Consider the following 21,460-nt stretch of genomic DNA (forward strand, 5'->3'; position numbering starts at 1 on the left):
TTCCTTTTAGCTGAATATACATAAAAAATTCTACTCAGATTTTTAATGAAGAGAGAACTTCTGTGCCAAAAACCTGGATGGTCTCCTATTGATGCCATTTTTCTCTTTTTTTTCTTTGAACTCACTATAGTTATTAGATCTCTTAGTAGATCATAGACTTGTTCAAGCTTGTTAAGTGTTCATTATTTTAATTTTTGATGTGTATCTAGAGCAGAATAATTCTTTAAACCCTTCGATTCTGTAACTTCGGCCTGGGTGCCCTCAGGAAGAGAATAATGTTCATCACAAAGTAAGTGCTGCTCCCTGGTCTGCCTCCTGGTGCAGGACGAACACGCATGTGGAGTCTGGCATCTGAAAGTGTTTTTCAGAATCAAAGTGTCAGGCATTATAAATAATAGCTAAGAATAATTTTTCATAATTTTACATTATGTGTTTTATAATTCATATCGTAAACTGTGGAAACATTCCTCTCAGAAATCACATAGGTCGAATCATTAGCTGATTTTCCTTATTATGATCTGCTAATACTTTTCAGTTTTAATATTTTATTATTTGACTATAACAGTAAGGTGAATTTATCTTCAAATGCTTTTTAGTGTTTTTCTTTCTATTATGTATGAAATGAAATTTACTAATTACAATTTGATGAGTTTGATAAATGTACAGAGTGGGAAAACTACCTCCACGAACAAGTTTTAGAACACTGTTGTCACCTCGGAAAGTCCCCTTGTTCCCTGTAGCAGCCAAGTAAATGTTATTTTTCTTACTATCATTTTTTATATTTTTATTATTTTTATTATTTATTATTTTATTTTTATTTATTTATTTATTTTTATTATTTTTATTCTTTCAGACCTTAGTCAATCCAAGAGTGGGGCCCCAAGTAATAAAATCCCACTTGGAAAACAAAATCTCTGTCTTATGAGATTTTCTAGACCAGAGTTGGCAGACTTTTTCTGTAAAGGGTCAGATAATAAATATTTTTGGCCATGAAGTCTCTGTCACAACTACACAAATCTGTTGTTTTAGAGAAAAAGCAGCCACAGACATTATTTCAGCAAATGGATGTGGCTGGACTTGGTCTTTGAGGCGTAATTTACCATCCCCTGTTCTAGATGCTTGAAATTCAGTTTTTCTTACTAGTAGTCAGTGAACTGGTCATAAAACATTTGGTTTAGTGAGCTTTTCAAAGGAATACGTTAGATGATGAAATAATTTATAGCATTTTAATTTAGTACACTTCTGTTTTGAAAATTAGTATTTCTGAAAGCGTTGAATATATGTGGTATTCCAAAAACCTGAAAAATGTAATTAGAATAATCAAATGTTGCCCTTTTTTCTTTTTGCATTTGCAAAGAAAGAATAATTTGAAAAAAAAAGTAGATTGGAATTTGTATTTGTATTGAAAACTAAAATGCAAATTGTAGATTCTAAATCCTACTACTAACCTGTAAAAGCTTTACAAATTGTTGACGTACGTCTCACTGTATTTTCCTTTCTTACGTATTACTGCACTAAATGGCATCCTTGTTTCTTTTTTTAATGAATAGTCTACCTTTGTTTTGTGAGTGTTTCATAACCATTTGAAGAGTCTCACTAAATCCTGAGGGTTCAAGGGCTTGTTGTGGAAGGAGAATGTGTCCCCTCGGGCTAACTGAGCATCCCTGTGGACAAGGCTGTGATGGGGGCACTTTTACAAACTGGACTTTTACCCTCTGAACAAATGGCCTTTGTCATATGTATCTTTTCTTTCCTCAAAAGTCCAACTTGATAATGATATATTGTCTTTACCAAAACATTTTTTATTTAAAGATTTTATTGTTTTCCTTTTTCTCCCCAAAGCCCCGCAGTACATAGTTATATATTCTTCGTTGTGGGTCCACCTAGTTATGGCATGTGGGACGCTGCCTCAGCCTGGTTTGATGAGCAGTGCCATGTCCACACCCAGGACTTGAACCGACGAAACACCGGGCCACCTGCAGTGGAGCGTGCGAACTTAACCACTCGGCCACAAGGCCAGTCCCTTTACCAAAACATTTTTAAGTTAAACCTAGTAATCTCATGAAAACTCAGCCCAAATTTACTATTTCACACATTGAGGAAGAATGGATTTATCATAGGAGCTGGATAAAGTCAATAATTTGTAGTAGAAAACAGTCATTTGTGACTTAATGATAAACATATTGTATAAAATGGATGTTAGAGAAAAAGTACTTTTAGAAAAAGTAAGTATGTAAGGTGGTTTACCTTTTGATTTAAAAGTGAGTAGTGTGTAAAGTTGCCTTTTTCTTCTTCTTCTTTTTTTTTTGTTTGCTCAGGAAGATTAGCCCTGAGCTAACATCTGTTGCCAATCTTCCTCCACTTTGTATGTGGCTCACTGCCACAGCATGGCTGACAATTGGTGTAGGTCTGCACCTGGGATGTGAACCTGTGAACTCAGGCCGCCAAGGCGGAGCATGCCAAACTTAACTACTACACTATGGGGCTTGCTCCATAAGTTGCCATTTTTTAAGCCAAAAAGCTTTGCAGAAAATGATTAATAGTGTAAAGGATATCTTGTTTTAAAAATCTGTGGGCATTTTGTTTTGTTTTGAAGATTAATTCCCTTGGAAATTTATTTTTGGAAATATATATGCATTTGTTCACAACATTTGATATAGTGTTGTCTTTAATGTTATGTAATAGATTTAGTGTAATTTAGTGCCTATGAGGTATTATTTTGTACTTTTGGATTTTAATGTGCTATCATGATTTCAAAGATTAATCAGTCCACAGATAATACATTTACTTAACTTCTAGACAAATATTTCAAGTATAGTTTCCCCTTTGTGCTCCTTTAATGAAGTATTTAATGAAGGCAACAGTGGGATCAATAAAAGAATGGATAGCAAAATAGCACTTTATGATTCTGGAACTCAAATTTAGTTTGAAGAAAGTTTCTAAATTTAAAATATCTTTAGCTACATTGCAAGATTTCAAATAAAGCTTTATTGGCGAAGATAAATGCCTTGAAGGACAAGTTATTTGGATTGACAAGTTGGGCATATTTAAAGTATATTTAATGGATTCTAAAAAGAACATGTGCTTCAGATGTTAGGTTTCTGTCTTTAATTCTTAAAGGATAACACAGTTGTCTAGCATAGTACAAGATGAGTTTACATTTTATTGCCGACAGCACTTTGAAAACCATGGCAGTCTGCTGGGAACACTCTTTGTCCTCTCAAACCTAGCACGTGTGATGTTTGCTGACAAGTGAGGATAAATAAATTGTCGGTTTGCTGATTCTGAGTTGGAACTTCTCAAAATCTACCCAACTATATTCTTACAGCCATTAGTTCTTAGTTATTTAGAGCAGCATGCCTTCATGTGGTTAAATGAGATGTAGAAATGAAACCTTCATTGTATGAATAGTAAAATTTTTAAGAAAAATCTTAGCTGCTTGAGCAGTTTTGACACTTTTATCTTAGGAAAATCTATTATAAGTATTATACTTACAGGCAAATTTCCCTTCAAGGAAGATTTTTTTTTTTTAACTTCAAAATTGCCTGATGATTCAAATTGCTCATGCAAACTTATCCTAGGTCTTAGTAGCTAAACTTGCTATTACACAGAGAAGCCTGAGCTTTAGAAGGCAATTTGGTTGTAGTGGTGAGAATATTTAAATAATAGTTTATTTCAGCTTGTTCCACCCAGTCATTAACTAACCACTGCCAGCCGTCAGTTTCCCTGTCCCACTAGGAAAGCCTGTCATTTACAACCAGTGACTATTTTAGGACCCACACTATAAAGTATAAAGAAATAGGCTGGAATCTTAGGGTGGAAGCAAGGAAGAGGGGTGCTAAGACTGCGCAGAGCTAGGTGAGGACTCATGTGACCCTTTTTCTTTCTCTCTTTTAAACATAAGGGTTTTTTTTTTTTCAGTAGGTAACATACACACACAGTAAACATTTCAAAGAGTAAAATGGGAGTGCAGTGAAAATGGTTTCCTTCTTTCTCCAGTGTCCTTATTCCTTTCTCCACAGGCCTTTACTGTCTGTTTCCAGAGATATAATATGCATGTATAAGCATATATATTTTTATGCAAATAGTACATAACATGCCCAGTGTTCTTTATTTTGCCTTTTCCCTTAACAATATATTATAGTTGGTTCCATATTAGTACGTATAGATTTATTGGCCTCATTGACTGTATTTTGTAGCTGTACCAAATTTATTTCTTTAGTTTCCTCCTGGAATTTGGGGTTATTTTTAGTCTTTTGCTATAAACAGTCACAATGACTATCCATGCACATAAGTCTTTGTGTGTGTAAATACAGGATAACACCTAGAATAAATGTGCCAGTGATCACTCTCTGAAACTTCTGAAACACACTCAGTGACTTCCAAGTTCTGTTCAACCAGTCACCTCGGTGAACACATTACTCATTCCAGGCCCTGTGCCGGTTTGGGGGACTTTCAAGAATCGGACATAGTCTCTGTGTTAAATAGGTCACAGTCACTCTCTGGTGACTGTGATGCTTCAGGGTAAAGTGCTGAGTGACAAATCAGAGGCACAGCTGAATCTTGTGGAAGTCTACGACAGGGAGGAACAACTTCTGATCTTAGGGATCAGGGAAGAATTTGAGGATGGGCTGGAATTAGAATTAGATGTGGGGAGACTACGGGAAGCATGGGTCCACCAAAGCGCATGTTGAGTGCACTCCCCTCCACCACATGGGCCTCCTCACCATGCCTGTGACGTGTCGGGTTGGCTCCTGCCTCAGAATATTGGCACTTGCTGTTCCCTCTGCCTGGAATGCTTCCCCAAGATTTCTTTATGACTTGCTCCCTTTACAGTGATGCCTACAGGCCACGGAGCTCCTCAGCATGGGCCCTAGTTATTTGCCCGAGTGTTCTAGGTATTGTTCTGTTGTGTGAGAAATAGGCGCCTCATATTCCTGAGCTCACCTTTTCCTCTTGATGCCGCCATAAAAGTGCCACTAATGATGGCCTTATGGCACAGCTGGCTCCTCCTTTGTGTCGTGCACTGCTGCAGCTATGCGGGCCTTTTTTGCTATCTGCTCAAGGGCGAGACAGGCCCTTTCCTTAGACTGCATCAAGCTGTCATTTCCAACAAGATTTTATGAAGGTTGAGTATTTGGAGAAGGGCAGGGCAGGGCAACTCAGCGGTGCCTCTGACTTCTGTTCAAAATGCTCCGCTCGGAACCTAGAGGCCCCTCCGCAGTGAGGGGGAGAGAGGTCTTCTCTGTTTATCTCCTGCACATCTCTGTCTGACTGGCTTCTCTCTCCCCAGAGTGTACCCTAATGATGCTACCTGGAATTCAGACCCAAGGCTCCAGAAAGAGGAAGTTTCCTCCTTGCGAGCCTCTAGGGCCCCTGGGAAGTCTAATTTCAGAGCTTGGGGTCCCCCTTCCATCCCCTAATCTCAAGACTGCAGCCCCAGTAAACAGTCACACCACTCAATGTTTATACCAAAACAGCCAGCAGTCCATTATCGCTACTCCTGGTGGGATTTAGACTTAACTGTTACCACAGGTTGGGCTTTGTTGGTCCTGTCCTCTGTAAGGTGAACAATAACCCTTGCGATATACTCTTTACTCAGTCCTCTGGGTTACTGAAAACCTCTGATCAAGAGCTGGGGGAAGCATTGGTGTGTTGTCTTTGTGTTCCTTGAGGCAGCAAACATCTTCCCTCCAAGAAGCCACAGAGCCTCAGAAACCTGTTATCTCTGCCAAAACATGCACCCAGTTTACATTAAGCATTTTGCTCTGTTTGAAACATCAAGATGCATGTTAATTTTACAGCTTGCCCCAGAACAGTGGGTAGGGACTTGCTTTACATTTATGTAACAGAAATTGCCATCATGTTAGTTTTCCTAGAACAAAGGAACAGTCAGCCTCAAAGGTAAATTCAGGTCTCTTCCTTCAGTAAAACTGAACAGCTGGAAGCTTTGAAATGAATGTTTTTGTACTTCTGCTCATTAAGGTTTTTTTTTTTTTTTTTAAACTCACAAGTGTGGGCACACCTCTTTCTGTGCTTAAGTTAACTCTTTGAGAGGCAGCTAAGGTGCCATGCAGAATCAGATGCCCAATACTGTTATAATTGAGGTCTAAGCTCATTTAACATATTTGGGGACTGTGGTTCATGGGCTGGGATCCTAGGAAGCAGAGGCAGGTTGATCCCCTATCTGAATGTGCTTTACACAGACTTAGTCTTGTCTAAGCGCTCCATTTTACAGAAGAGTCAGGGTTATGTTGGGATGCAGAAGGGGTGCTAAGAGGGATGCAGGAGAGCAGTGGTAAGAAATGGGACAATCATAAGAAACGATCGTTGCTCATAGGGAGCTTGTAATATAGCTGCAGAGATAAATGTAGAGGTAAAAAGATGAATAAAACAGTTTTTTATGCCTACTGCCATGTGAGCTGAATGTAGAACAAGATGTAACATAAATATTTGCAGGAGAGATTAATTAATTCTTGAGGTTTTATATATGTAAATTTTAAATGTCATATTAGATAAAGTTTGAGAAATCATGGAATTTTTTAGGTAAATAGGTCCGTCACTTATATTATTACAAACCAGTAGCTCATATATTAATAGCCTTATGTTATGATATATTTTTGTATTTTTATTTAGCATATATGTGAGCATCATAAAGGGATTACAATATTTTATGTATGATTTGGGTTTACTTCTTGTCAAAAAAAAGGAGGGAAGGGGGTCATGAACCTTTATGAGTTAAAAATCAGACTCTCCACCAGGAGTAGTTGTCCCACAAAGTAGAGCTTATTTGCAGCAAATAGGAGACCACATGGAAGCATTTCCAAAGTCATGGCTGTCCAGGAGCTGGGACATCAAGAGCCTTTTATTTAGGATGGGAAATGAATATTCCAAAGGAAGAGGTGGGTATTTGCTTGCACAGGCTCAGTTCACTCATCTGTGTAAGCGCTGCTCCTGCAGTGGGGCTTGGTCTGGTTCAGGGTGGTTGGTGATTGCATCTCTCTCTCTCTTTTTTTTTTTGCTGAGGAAGATTAGCCCTGAGCCAATATCTGTTGCCGGTCTTCCCCCACTTTATATGTGGGTTGCCACCAAAGCATGGCTGACACGTGATGTACATCATATAAACAACAACAAAAAAATTTGGAGAAACGTTCAATGCTTCTGAAACCTTCCTTGAGTTCTTTGGGGAAATTAGCTGGTGACACTACTTTCAGAGAATCTGTAGTCTTGTGGAGGGGCAGTTAGGGGCTGACATTTAAATGAATGACTTGGGATGTCCATGCAAGCTTGAGGCTGCAGTGAATTGGAGAACAGAGGAAGGCTCATTACCTGGACCAAGGAGGAGAGGACAAGTCAGGGAAGCTTCTGGAGGACTTGACCTGAGTATAGTTTTGACTGACATGTAAGAGTTCATCAGCTGGATGAGGCATTCCAGGATATGAGACCATGTGCCAAGAAACTGACGTGAGAGTAGATAATTACAGGTAATTTGATAGACTGCTAACAGTTGGCTGAAAACAAGTTGGAAAAAACAGGGCTGAAACAATAGCAGAAGCTTTAATTCCTTGGGGTTTGGACTTGCAGCATAAAGCCCGGAGGATCCGTTAACCTCTTTAGCAGAGGAGTGACCTGATCAGATATTGTTTTAGTTAATGATAATAGCCAATATATAGTGAGTGATACTGTAGATCAAATGCACTGTTACTCAATTTCCGTTCATTTCTCATTTAATTCGCACAGATATCCTATGAGGCATGTGTGGTTATTATATCAGGGATCCTAGAAGGAAACAAAGGGCAACTCAAATGGGGTGATTGAGGAGAGTTTGGTGAAGGGACTATTTATGAAACTGTGGGCAGGGCTATAGATGTGAAACTTCTCTAGGCTAGCAATAGTGGGGAGCTTTTACCACTCCCCAACTGCAGGATTAAGAGAGAAATTGATTCTGGAACCCACAGAGCAAGAGCTGGAGCCTTCCCAGAGAGGATTTAGCCACTGCCATTACCCTGTCCAACTGAGAAGGAACCAGGGGAACAAATACACTGACCTCACTTTTCTCTTTCCCACTGATCTTTGATAGTGTGCCTCCCATTAGACAAATCCAACTGGAAGCCAGGGGCCAAGGATCCTGTAATTACAGGTCAATTAAGGTCAACCTCTGGGGAGCGTAGAATGAGAGGAGGAAGAGTCAAGAAAGCATCAGGAGGGGTAAAGAGAGAATATCCAGCAGAGTTACTACGTGCATTTCACAGATGAAGCCACTGAAACTCAGCTGGGCAAAATCACTTGCCTCAAATCACACAACTTGTAAATGGTGGTCCCACCTGACCCCGCAGAGGACGCTCTTACACACTACGCGGACCTCTGTCTTCCTCAGACTGTGGAAGAGAAATAAGAGGGGCAAACATGGCAGCTGAAAGACCAGTTAGGAGATCTTACTAAGGTGCAAGACCCAGAAGAATAAGTTTGAGGGCCTAAAGTGACAGCAGCGGTGAGGACAGAAAGAAGGGAATGAATTTGAGGCAGAATGGACAAAACTATGGACTTGATTTCTTTCTTATTTAAAAAGAAATGATAATATTATAGAAAATACAGATTGTCCTAGATCCTTGCCAGCATGAAAGCTTTGTGACTCATCTCTGCAGTGATTGTGATATGTATTTATTTCATGGAATTCATGTATCTTTGAAAATACTGTCCAGATGCACAATATAGCTCTTTTCGAAGATTTGAAGTTGATATATTTTATTTATTTACTACATCAGTGATACTCGACTCCAATTTCAGGACAACCAAGATTGTCACCAGGTATCACAAAACATGTTTTAAAATCATCAAAATAAATATATGCATGTCTTTTAGTGACATTTTGTTCCAGTTATAATATCTGGAATCCTATACTGAGTACAGTGTTAAGACCCCAAAATATAACTTGGCCTATGCTCAAATAGTATAATAAGAGAAAAGAAACACTGTAAAAGCATAGGCAAAAATAATTCAGAAAAGTTGGACAGCAACCATAAAATAAGAAAATATTATAATAATTCAATATGACTGAAAGCTTTTTTCCTTGAATTGGCTCAATAATTGCCTCATTAATTTGAACTGATTCAGTTGAGCATTTACTGTTATAAAAACATAAAAACCTTTTAGTTTAAGTTTGAAAGTGCCTATTTTCATCTCATGGAACATTTGAAAATTCCCTTCACTAAGGGCATCTCAGAGAGCTTTTTCTTTAGGTGTTATTACATATCCTTGAGATCAGCTTTAACTGCACCCAGGTTTGGGGTTTCTGGAAAAAAAATGCCTAGGGTCCTGTAAGATAAATAGACCTCCCTCCCAAACCCCTAATTCGAATTCTAGCTGTTACTCTCCAAGTTGTCACAGCCTTCTAGCTGACTGCTCCATTTCTGGGGCTGCTGCCTTCTGCCAATTTCCACTTTAAAACAAACAAACAGAGCAGCAGATAAGAATGGTTCTCATTTCAGCAGCCAGACGCTGGCTTGATGGTTCCTGAGGTGCTTCTTTATCAAATTTCTCTTTTCTTTGAGGGCTTTTTGCCTGATTGTTCTACAAGGGCACTCTAGACAACATCAGTCATTCTCTCAAGTTTGCTCATATTTTTGGAACCGCTGACCAGTAAAACTGGCTTCAGTTTGCTCATCACTTCTCTTTCCTGTCTCTCCTGCCTTTCTGTCCTCACCCCGTCCCACTCTCTCACTCAACAGACTGACCTGTCACCATTCTGGACTTTGGACCCACTCAGTCTATTCCACGTTTGTTCTCAGGGTCCCAATCTTCCTAGGGAGGCGATGCCACTGCCTGCATTCAAATCCAGCACAGCCACTTATTACTGTGTAACATGGGGTAAATTAGTTTCTTTGCTGTTAAATTGGGATACTAGTAATCATACTATATTCTAGGTTGTTGTAATGATTAAATGCTGTGATGCATTTAAGCCCTTAGAGTACCTAAGAGATTGTAACTGTTCAGTAAATTCTCATCAGTTTTGCCTCTGTATTATAAGCACTAGTATATCCGCCAATTTTCATGTTTTACTATTATCTATGATTAAAACTTGGTAGGGATATTGTCTCCTCCTTTTAAAAAAAGTTTAGGTGGTTGAGGAAGGAACTGGAAATTCTCATAAACCTCCCAGAGGAACACTCACTCTAATTTCTTATTTCTCTTGAAAACTAAAAGATTAATAAAGAGACCATATGTTGTCATTTCGAATATTGTGTATGTATGATAACTTCATCTTTATAGATTGGCTTTTTTCAGTCAAGTTCAAAGCATACCTGTGGCTTAGTATCATAATTATTCTTACCTTATTTGACCTAATTATGGCTGTGATTGTTCAATAAATAATCTCTGTTTCACACATACAAGTGCATACTCATATAATGTTTTGGGTATATATTAGTACATAGTTATAAACAAATGACCTAAAAGTTTTGAGTATTATATCTTGATTTAAAACTTAGATTCTTATCATGAATTTAGTATTTTTACCTTTAATTTGTAAAAATTGGAAACAAGTCAGAATGGTATGAAAATTCATCAAAATTTCCAATTTAGTCAAGTTATGGAATTCATTTTCTATATTATGTTGTCATCTAGCATTGGAATAATAACTATGAGTTTCATTAACTGAGAAGCAGAAACTAGAAAACGAAATGTAAGCCAGTGAACTATGAAAATGATGATATATTCACGTCTACTTTTATTGAAAATGATTTTGCATTCTCTGCTAATGCATATGTGATACGATGGGATCACTGAGGTGGAATTACTTACTTAAAGGGCTTTTTAAGAACTTGAGCAAATATGATCTTCATACATTTAATGAGCAAGGATTTTAGTAATATTTTCTTGGGCTCATTGAATTTTAGTCCTTCGATGGACCTTAAAGTTTCCTCAGTCTGGCTTAGGAGGCAGTAAACTTTTTCTTGAATGGCCAGATACTGAATATTGTATGGGTCATCATTAGGGGCCATCCTCTCTCTGTCAACTACTCTGCTGTTTAGCACAAAAGCAGTTATAGGCAATACGTGTAGCTGTGCTCCAGCAAAATTTATTTACAAAGAGAGGTAGCCGGCTCGTGGTATGGCCGTCGTTTGCTGACTCTGATCTCAGCACCCTTGTTTACACATAGCAGAATCAAAGCAAGAGGGTTTAAGTGACTTAATCAGAGACACAACTAACTAGTTAGTGTGAGAACCACTGTCAGGCATTTATTTTTTCATATCACAAGTATTCCAATATGCAGCCTAACGCTCTGACAACAAAAGCATGTTTCTTATATGGTAGTCAGCCAAAGAATTCTGACTAATTGGTTTTACCACTGTGTGTATTAAGTTTATTTAGGCTGTATTTCCCAGAGAAGTATATTGTCTTTATCTTCTATACAAAAGAGAAAAATCTTCCTATATATGAAATTTAATTATTTGAATATTTCCTTTCTTGTTTACAGTGTCTATATTAAAATGTTTTGATCATTTGTGTTATTTAAAATGAAAGATATATAAAATCTGTGCCCTTTAGGAGAGACAGAAGTTAGGCATGATTTATTAACTTTAAAGATTCAAAGATAAATAAAATCAGAGCAAAATAAAATATTGTCTTAACATGTTTAAATGTCTTCTGGATTTAATTTCATTTTATTAGAATTTATTTTCAAAGATTAATCTTATTCAGTTGAAAGACTCTGACAAATGCCAATCAAAACATTTTTAAAGAATTTTGGTATCCTGTGAAGAGTAGCTTCTATTAAAGTAGAAATCTGGACAGAAACAAAAAGATGTTTCATTCAAGGGAAAGAAAAGAATATTATAATTATAATCTCAAAACTTATTTTCTACTTTAAACGACACTATGTGATATTAAATGTATAAAAAAGCATAGACTTGTCTCCCAAATGCCCTCATCTCCCCCTTCCTACCAAGGCAAATATAGAACAAGGGAATTGGAAGATGTTCAATTTCTAGGGGAAGATTGGGTCTTTAAGTATTTTATAATTATTCACATTGAAGAGTATTCCAATTAAACTTTAATTTTCAATTAACTTAACTTCAATAAATGTAGATCACTTATTGCCTAGAATGTATTTTGAAATTGATAACTCTTTGCCATGGGCAGGCTTGAGGCTAGTGTAACGATCCAGCAAGAGATGAGGAAGAGGATCTAAGGAGGAGGGAGAAAAGAGAGAAATTAAATTTTATAGTTTTGTAAGTGAAAGGAGCCTAGAATGAAACAAGACTTCCAGCTTTGGTGAATGGATGGAGGGTGATGTCTGGTAGTGTGTTATAGAATTCTGGAGGAGCTAGTACTGATTGGAAAATTGGGGAAAGGAGAAATGTTTAAGATTGAGATACCTATAGAAGATATAAGTGGATATTTTTTATATAGAAATCTAAAGTTTTAGGGGAAGATTGATGCTAGAAATTTGCATTTGGAATCAACAACATATATAGTAAATGGAGCCATACAAGTAAATGAGATCATCCAGGGAAAACTAAACTTGTCAAGTGCAGAGGGAAGAGGTTAAAGGCCAGAATTCTGGAGAACACCAGAAGAAAATACTTTTTGTTTTGTTTTGTTTGATGGTTGTTTATTGATACACTTTAAAACCAGCAATAAAGAATTTCAAACAGCTTTAGCATATCATAGGATACTTAATATAAATCCTCTAGGAGTGAGAGGACTCCATTAAAAATTTATATGAAAAAAGACATTCATAGTCAGTTCCCAGGACTGTGGAATAGGAAAGAAATATAAAAGCCTTCCTCTGCCCTTACTCCATGGATTGGCTCATGGAATAGAGAAATATTTCCTTTTCCAGCCTAATTGCCAGATGGTACAATATTACCCAAGTGTTTCATGTCTGTTTGGAATAAAGTTGTGAAGAAAGGAGTGCCTCTCCTAAAAATATTGATTTTGTGATTAAGAGGAGACATTCTTTTTCTGATTGTTTAGTTTGGGGGCCAAACTTCTCTCAACAGGTATGTTGAGACAAAGGTGTGGGAGTTGTTCTAATGTAAAATCGAAACCAGTGACAAGCACAAAACAGTGACACATCCTCTGGAAATACAAGCAGTGAAAGATACTCCTTTATATTGTGTTTTAGCTGACTTTTACAAGTTCATCTAGCTCTCGCCATTATTCCACTTAATTAGAAAGAAACAAGTCAATGTGGCCAGATCTTTCTCAATTCCTTAGTGAAGACAGAGACGTGGGAATTATCATTCCTGAACCTCTATCCAAGGTTCAGCAATTTTCTCCATAGACTTAGAGAGATTACTCAAGTCCCCAACCAATTTTACCATTTGCAAAAAGGATGCATTGGAATTTGAAGGAATAATTAGATGTGCGTGGAATATAAAATCTACTGTATATCTCTACAGCTAAAAGAACTTTTACTGTTTTTGGAACCTGAAACAGTTTACTAGTAAAATGCATTTGCTCCTGGACTCATGGCATATTCCCTGTATTAAGGATACAGATGGCTCTAGAGACTTGTGGCTGGGGTTGTGTTGAGTGCTTATAGCACATCCTCATACTGATGTCTAGTGAGGAATTGGTTGGACCCAGATCTGAAGCCCACAGACAAGTATGAGCTGGACAGAAAATCTTGTGAGAAATCACCTATGGATGACAGTTAAAACATGGCATTAGCCACAGTTACCTACAGAGTGTATACATTTGAGACAGCACTGGTTTGAATATATGACCCTAGAAAACACCAGCGGTTAAAGGACAGATAGGGGAAGATCCCAGAAAGAGACCAAGTCATTCCTGTTAATTCTTTTACATCAGAAAAGTCAAGGGAGTAAATTTAAAAGAAGAGGAATTGTCAACAGTGTCCACTGCAGCTGAGAGAGCTATTAAGACAAGGCCTGAAGAGACTCCATTGGTTGATGCTGACCGACTGGCCTGCTTAGGGCAAATGTTGGAAGCACTGTCACATGATTTATTCTGTGTTCCTGCCAGAGGGGAAAAGCCAGACTCAGAATAGCAGCAGGTGTTGGGTAACCATCTTGCAGTTATGAAAAGGAATTCTTTCATTGGGTAACAGGTTAACTATATAGCTTCTTAACTCTTCTGGAAATCTAAGATTTTGCTATGCTAGCTAGCATTCAGGTTGCCCAACTTTGAATAATTAGCAACAGAGCTTGAATAGCAGGATTTTTTTTACTCTACTCTAAGGTCTTTCATTAGTTAGAAATAGTAACATCTGAAAGTTGGATACTCTGGATTGTCATGCAAACCACTTTAGGTGCCCATAGGAACATGCAGCCTTTCATATGCACACCCTCAGCCAAAGCTGCAGCGTGCAGATAACCTGTACTCATCTGGTTAGCGTTTCACTTTGCTTTTGACTTTTAATCGAAACTAAACATTAATATAAGAAGTTTTGATAATAACCTATGATCTTCATCTTTTTTTAAAAGGTAGCATAGCCCTCTTCCTGTAGTGTAACCATAGCAACTGACAGGGAACAGAGAAAGAACGCTTTCACACATGCTGTGCTAATTAATCCTGTCCTACAGTTTTCTTTCAGCTGGAGGATGCAGTTTAATAAATTTTGCATGAGTAAGCGTGTTTTGATGCATAACTGTATAAATGCACAGCAATATCTTTACCAAAGATATTTATTAAAATTGTAGTTATATATTCCTACTTCAAGGTGTACTTTTTTTTTCCAATTCATTGTTTTCATAATTTGCTCCCTCTCTGAAAAGTTTTGAGATTTATTTATCTTTTTAACTGAACAGAAATATTTTTAGGGTGAAAACCTTTTGTTTATCCATATACAGGACATTTTCCACAAGAAACTCTTTTAATTGACTATGTTAAAGTGAAATGATGGAAGAATTTTTCTCAAGTGACACAGAAGAATGTATCTTAAAAATATAACATTCTTCAATATGACACATTTACATGCAAACCATTTTAAGAAACTGTCTTAACACATTGAAAACTCATTTTCACTGTTGATTTGGGAAGATATGCGGCCCACGTGAACAGAGTTTGAGCAGTCCTTTAAACATGTGGGAAGGAGGGAAAATAACGTAGACAAAGAGCTTTTCTTTATTTATATTTTCCAGAAATATTTAACCAGTTTTACAAACTTATATTCAGAGTGAACATAATTGACTTGAAATCACATGTAATTATTTAAATTTGTATTCTTTCTGGGTTATTTTGAGGTCTTGTTCTCCCTTTAAACTGAAAATATCACAATATTTTATAACCAGTCTGGTCGTCTGAGCTGTCAAAGAAAATCTCAGAGTTTTCATTGTCTTATCCCTCTGGCCTAGCTTTCTGTCAACAGGGCCTCGGAAAAACCAAGAGAATCCAGCCTGAGTGTTTTTGGCATCCTATTTGACTTGACAACACCATATGGAACGAGTCAGAACCTATTTCAGGACTTGTGCTTAGCTCTTTGCTCTCTGTGTAGAAGCATAGCCATTTGAAGAACTAAACCTTTTGATGGGATTACTTAATTCTGGAAACATATTACCATCCTGACTCTCCTGTCTGTTCAATTTTGCCTGAATTGAGGTAGGATAAAACCTTAGAGAGAAAAGAAGTAGAGGTTATTATGGAGATCCATTATCAAAAATATTCTATTCATGTGCAGAAAAGTTGGGAACCATTTTTATGTATGTATGTTATATGTGTATAAACTATACATTTTAATATGGAATACTTATTAACCAGTTTATGATATGCCATTGTATTATTATAAAAACTGCTTTGTAGAAAAAAATTGTTACTGTAACCATAGTTGAATTAATTAAAAATTCTTTGTCTCATCAGCTGTCCTACTGATTTTAACATTTACATATAATACAATAAAGGGAATGCCAAGTATTTAATAAACAGAGAAAAAGTCATGTTCATAAGGACTACATAAAAATCTAAATAATCAGAACATTAAAATGAATATGTTATGGTAGGTTCACTGTAAAAATGTTCTATGTGCTTTGAGCTTCACAGTGATAAATAATACTTTACACTTGCCATTAATGAACATACCCAGATGGAAAGCTATCACACAGGGTTTTTTTTCTTTTAAAAAAGTAACATCTAGGGGCTGGCCCAGTGGCTGAGTGGTTAAGTTCGTACACTCTGCTTGGGCGGCCCAGGGTTTCGCTGGTTTGGATCCTGGGTGCGGACATGGCATTGCTCATCAGGCCACATTGAGGCGGCGTCCCACATGCCACAACTAGAAGGACCCATAACTAAGAATATACAACTATGTACTGAGGGGATTTGGGAAGAAAAAGCAGGGGAAAAAAAAAAGATTGGCAACCATTGTTAGCTCAGGTGCCAATCTTTAAAAAAACAAATAAAATCTATAGATTTTGTGATTTTTCAAAGAATTATTTATTCATTGTAGAAAACTTGGAAAAAACTCAGAAAAATTTATTAAGTAAAAAAACATGATAATCCCATATTCCAGAGCTGACCACTATAGACATACAAATATATTTTCTGCCCTTCTTTTTTCTCTGCATAAGTATTTCTGGTTGTGAAGTCCAGCTGCACATGATTTATCACTTAACATATTATTTTGACCATCTTCCCAGTTTTTAAAAATTCTTAGAAAACATTTTATTATATACAATCTCATCATCTCTATGTACCAGATATATTTAACAATTCCTTCATAATTATTTATTTAGGTGATTTTTAAATGAGCTTCCTGAATAAAGATTTCCTAGTGAGTGTTTGATAGAACACTGAAACCAAAAGAAAGTTTGGAACAACTCTTTGAGAAAAGTGTCATACTCTCCTTTCAGATTCACAATATACATTAGAAAAATTAAGGGCACTGAGAAGTCTCATAGTATGGAAAATTGTTTAACTCTTAAGTGATCTTTTCTCAAAGTTATTTGACCTTGGAACCCTTGCTCATAACATGTTAAATAACTTACATAACTTTCAGTACTAGAGTTCTGTGAAACATTCTTTGTAAAGTCTAGGAGATTTCTAAGCTTCTGTGCAATATCTAATAGTTTATGAATCATTTGTTTACTCTCCTGGGATTTTATTAGATTCATGGTGCTTTATGAGGAAATAAAAATGATTTGTTGGTTATTAGCATGTATTTGAAACATGTAGACCTTAACATGCTTTCCCTAGCCTTTCTAGTATCCTTGACATAGCATTTGTGATTCTGTATTACAATATCACGTTTGACCTTTTAAAACTGGGAACATTCAAATTTAAATTCCCTTGTTCTTTTAATGCCCATTAAACTTCTTTATGTTTCATGTAATCCACAGGTCTTGCAAGAGCAAAATCCGTCCCTAGCCACACGTACTCCAATGAAGTGGTTACCTTGTGGTATAGACCTCCAGATGTCCTCCTGGGCTCGACAGAATATTCCACCTGCCTTGACATGTGGTGAGAAATGGAAGCTTTATTCTAGCTAATCTATCTGTAGTGCTTGGTCTAGGTCAAGCCTAGACAAACATCCTAACAGTTGGAATGAAGATTAATGATGCCAGAGTGTTTGCCTGTGTGTGGCAATACGGCTGGATCTTTTAAAACTTGATTGGGAATGTTCCCTAATCAGAGACTCCCTTGCAGATGGTGTCTGGTAATGGTTCTTGATGGACAAGGGCAGAGACATTTTTCAAACTGTTGGTACAGTGATTTTTGTCCCTAAGGATCTTAATTTGTGGCTTTGTTTTATAACAAAGTATCTATCTCCAAACAGCAGTATGGGTTGGAAGTAATAGGAGCATGTTTAAATTTACAACAAAGCTAGGATAAGTGCTCTGAAAATTTTGGTGCAACTGTTAGGCAGTAAATTTGGTGCAGTATACTCCTGAAAACTGTTGGTACCAGTTATTTAAAATGAAGTAAATCAGTTACTTAAAAAAACTTCACTATAAGTTTAATTTCAATAGAGTCTTAGTTTCACACAATGATTTAGCAAAACTTAAAAATCTATGTTGGAGGGCGAATAACTTGTGAGGTTTAATGCGTAATTATTATTAATGATAAACTACAATGAGTTCCCATTCCAGGGTGATCTAAATCAAATGATCAAATAAGGGAATAATCTTATTTTTAGCACTCAGGAAAGGCTTACTAGTGACTGTTGCAAGTGTCCTTTATTAATAGAAAAACCCTTTTCTAGACTCACAATTGTGGTCAAAGTGAAACAATTCCTGCAGCACATGGCCATTTTATGCAGGAATTGTCTCCTATGAATGATTATACAGAATTCAGCTACATGTTCATAATATGATAATGTTTGTGACCTTAATAAAGCTTCAGAGTTTGTTGTTTATCTTACTGCTGGGTACGTACTTCACTGCGCTACCCTCGGTAATCTTGGCTTTTAGTAAATTAGGCTGCAATGAGGCCTGGCTTCTTCCCTGATGTTTTTAGTCCAAGCGTTCTATGGTGAGAAACCAAGTTCCTTGTGATGTAGAGCACAGTGTAGATTTTCTTAATTTAGGTTCCAACAGCAGCCCCAGGAATGAGGTTTCAGAATCTGTGAAACCACTGAAAATATATGCAACATTTTGTGTACACGTGGATATATTTATTTTTATGGAGTGTAAATCTATAGCTTTCAATAGAGCTATGAAAGGATCTGGGTCATCAAACAGCCTAAGATCTATTGTCATAAATTTTGCAATGCCTTAGAATGAATCTAATACCATCGTAATGCAGTTCCAAAACACTGAGAATAAAGATGCCTGTCTATCATTGAAGAGCTGAGCTAATCCGTTTTTTCATCACACTTCCTGACTTTGTTTGGACTATTGTTTTACACAATTAGATTTTTTTCCCCAAGGCTAGGCAGGGGCTTGGGCAAAACAGATATTTTGATCATGGGTTGTAATGACAGAAAAGTTTGGAAATAAAGGTCAATGAATGCATCAGGATATCAGTTACTAACTTTCTCATTCACTTCCTCCTTCCTGCCTTACAGTTGAGAGTTGGCTATGCAAAGAATCATTTCTTAATATTTTTGAGTTATGGAGTGTTCTGTGTCTTTTGAGTGTGGAAATTCTAGGTTGTCTTTCAGTGAGGTCAGTTAAGGACTTTGCTAATAGATCATAGTTTGGAAGTATTTGTGGCTTGGAGCCAGTTTTGTCTGGGTGCTTGGCAGTTCAGTTAAGACTCTCCCCTCATAATTGAGAGAAGCTGTTTTTTATACACTAGTGGCTAATTTTTCCCAAATCTTTAGAGTGCTCTTTAAAGTACAAAGAACCACATGGATTGTGACTTGCTGACGTGTCTGTTTCTGGTGTGCAGTATTTGATTTCCAGTCTGTGCCTCCCCACTCTCCTCTTTTCTTTCACGTGTGTGTGCATGTGTGTTCATTCTCTTAAGGAAGAAAGCTTGGTCGCTTTTGCTTTAAACAGAGACGTAATGAAGCATAAGAAGACTGTTATTTAAGTGGGAGGGAGGAAAACTGATACAAAATAGTAGACCCCAAATGCCCTTTTCTCTGCGTGCCAAGATTATTCATTGCCAAAAACAAGTAGTAAATGTGTTATGTGTAAGCAGTTCCCCATGCTTGTTGGCTCTTTATTTCTAAGCCCTAAAATCTGAATTATGTCTGTGCTATGCCTGTCATTCTGCATCTGATTTCATTCCAAGCCACCTTCTAAAAGCCATTTTGTTATTATCCTTTAAGTCAGGTAAAACGTATGTATTTTTCCAGTTACAGAGAAGTTCACAGGGCACTGATTTTTGCATAATCAATGACATTGATGCTGGGTGTTCAAAGACCTAGATTTAGGACTATAATTGAGTCATGGCTCAGCTGCACCAAAGAGAAGTACAAATATTAACCCATGGACAATAGCAGGGAGGCAGGTGGCAGTGGTTTCGGGCTATTTTTACAGTTCATTTACCATCCTGGGGCAGTAGGGTAGTAACTAAAAACTAATGATCCTACACAGTGTTACATTTTCCAGTTTTCTGTTTAAATAGCCACAGGCAATAAAAATATTAATGAAGACAGCACATGCATTAACATTGGCAGCAAGTGATGGAAATCAGTGCTCACCGTGTTATAATTTACTGCTCCAGGTCTCCAGCACTGTGGCAACGTGTGAATATACTGTGCGAATGAGAACTCATCAAGACAGAGAGTTTTTGATACCTCTGTCTCGAGACCCTCTGTGAAGGAGGATTTAAGCAGAGGAATCAAACTGGACATTCTTTCGTTATGACTTCTCTTAATTCTTGGATTTTGTAACTCTTTGAAAGTCAAAAGCATAAGAAATCACCTTTAAGCTTCTAAACCAAAAAGGGTTTACCAAGTACTGAAAACCACATTAAGAGAAGTGCAGATGTGAAAAGCAGCTTATCTGTGTGGTTCCTCTCTTGTCAGGGAGTTCTGATCTAGCTGCCGAGGTCACTGCTCTAGATAAGCTTTATGTTCCTTTACAGAAGCTCCTAAATATGTTTAGAGTGGCATTTGTTTTCTAAAGCAAAAGGTTACTTGGGATTATTTTAAGGGATTAATTTTTACCATAAATTATCTGTAGCTAGTAAACAATTCCCTCGTCATGGTACTTTTGGGGGGCGCTTACCTTGTGGTATCAATTACAGTGCTCCCCAACATGGTGTGTGAGGAGTGATAGCATGTCAGTCTCTTCCTTTCATCATCTTTTTAAAAGCTAATTAACATATTAACTATGCTTGTCAAAATGTGGGGCAAATCATTTATAAATAAGCCTGTCAAATGTAATGAGATTGCATATTAAATCACTCTTTTCTCTATTACATCTCTGATTTAAGATTAAAATTAATTTATTTAGCATTGTAGCAGCTGGGTGGTTAGAAAAAATTTCCATATCAGTCTTGATATATAGGAAAATGTCTGCATCAAAATTGATTTTGCATATATCAGAAAAGAAATTGCCTATTTATTGAGAATTATAAGGCCATTTAGCATTGCTTTTTATTAAATAGCCTAATCACCATACATATTGGCAATATACAGAGTTCTGCCATCATCCTTAATGATCTCTCTTGAACCAAGATTATTTATGTAATAAAGTAAGGTTTCCTAGGACTCAGGTTTGTTTACCAGTGTTTTAAAAGAGAGAATCATAAACGAATTCTACTATAGCCCCCACCCTGAAAATAAATTTGTTCTATATGAGGTCCTGTTTTGAGTACTTGAGTAATAGTAATAATAACAACTGAGTCTTAAGTAATAGTAATAGTAACAATAGTAAATACATTTATTGAACACAAGCTGCATTCTAAGCCCTCTTCTGCGTTTCAGCTCCTTACCTACTATACCGTGATACAGTGGAAGAAATCAAAACCCAGAGAGACTCAATAGGATGGTAAAGGTCACACAGTTAGTAAATGGAGGCAACATTCCAACTCAGGGCTAACCTACATTCGAAAGCTTTTTTCTCTTTACAGCATATTACATAATCTCTTAAGATGATTTAAAAGG

General features: G+C 36.9%; 1 protein-coding gene across 1 annotated transcript in view; it reads left to right on the plus strand.

Moving 5' to 3' along the window:
- The window catches only part of CDK14 (cyclin dependent kinase 14), a 550,173-nt gene that overhangs the window by 303,701 nt on the left and 225,012 nt on the right, over window positions 1–21,460 (plus strand). Inside the window, exon 9 of the mRNA XM_046669616.1 lies at window positions 17,298–17,418. Coding sequence (XP_046525572.1) covers window positions 17,298–17,418 — 121 coding nt within the window. The remainder of the gene's footprint in view (window positions 1–17,297; window positions 17,419–21,460) is intronic.

The sequence above is a fragment of the Equus quagga genome, chromosome 8 (assembly GCF_021613505.1).
Source record: "Equus quagga isolate Etosha38 chromosome 8, UCLA_HA_Equagga_1.0, whole genome shotgun sequence".
In the NCBI taxonomy this organism is placed as follows: Eukaryota; Metazoa; Chordata; class Mammalia; order Perissodactyla; family Equidae; genus Equus; species Equus quagga.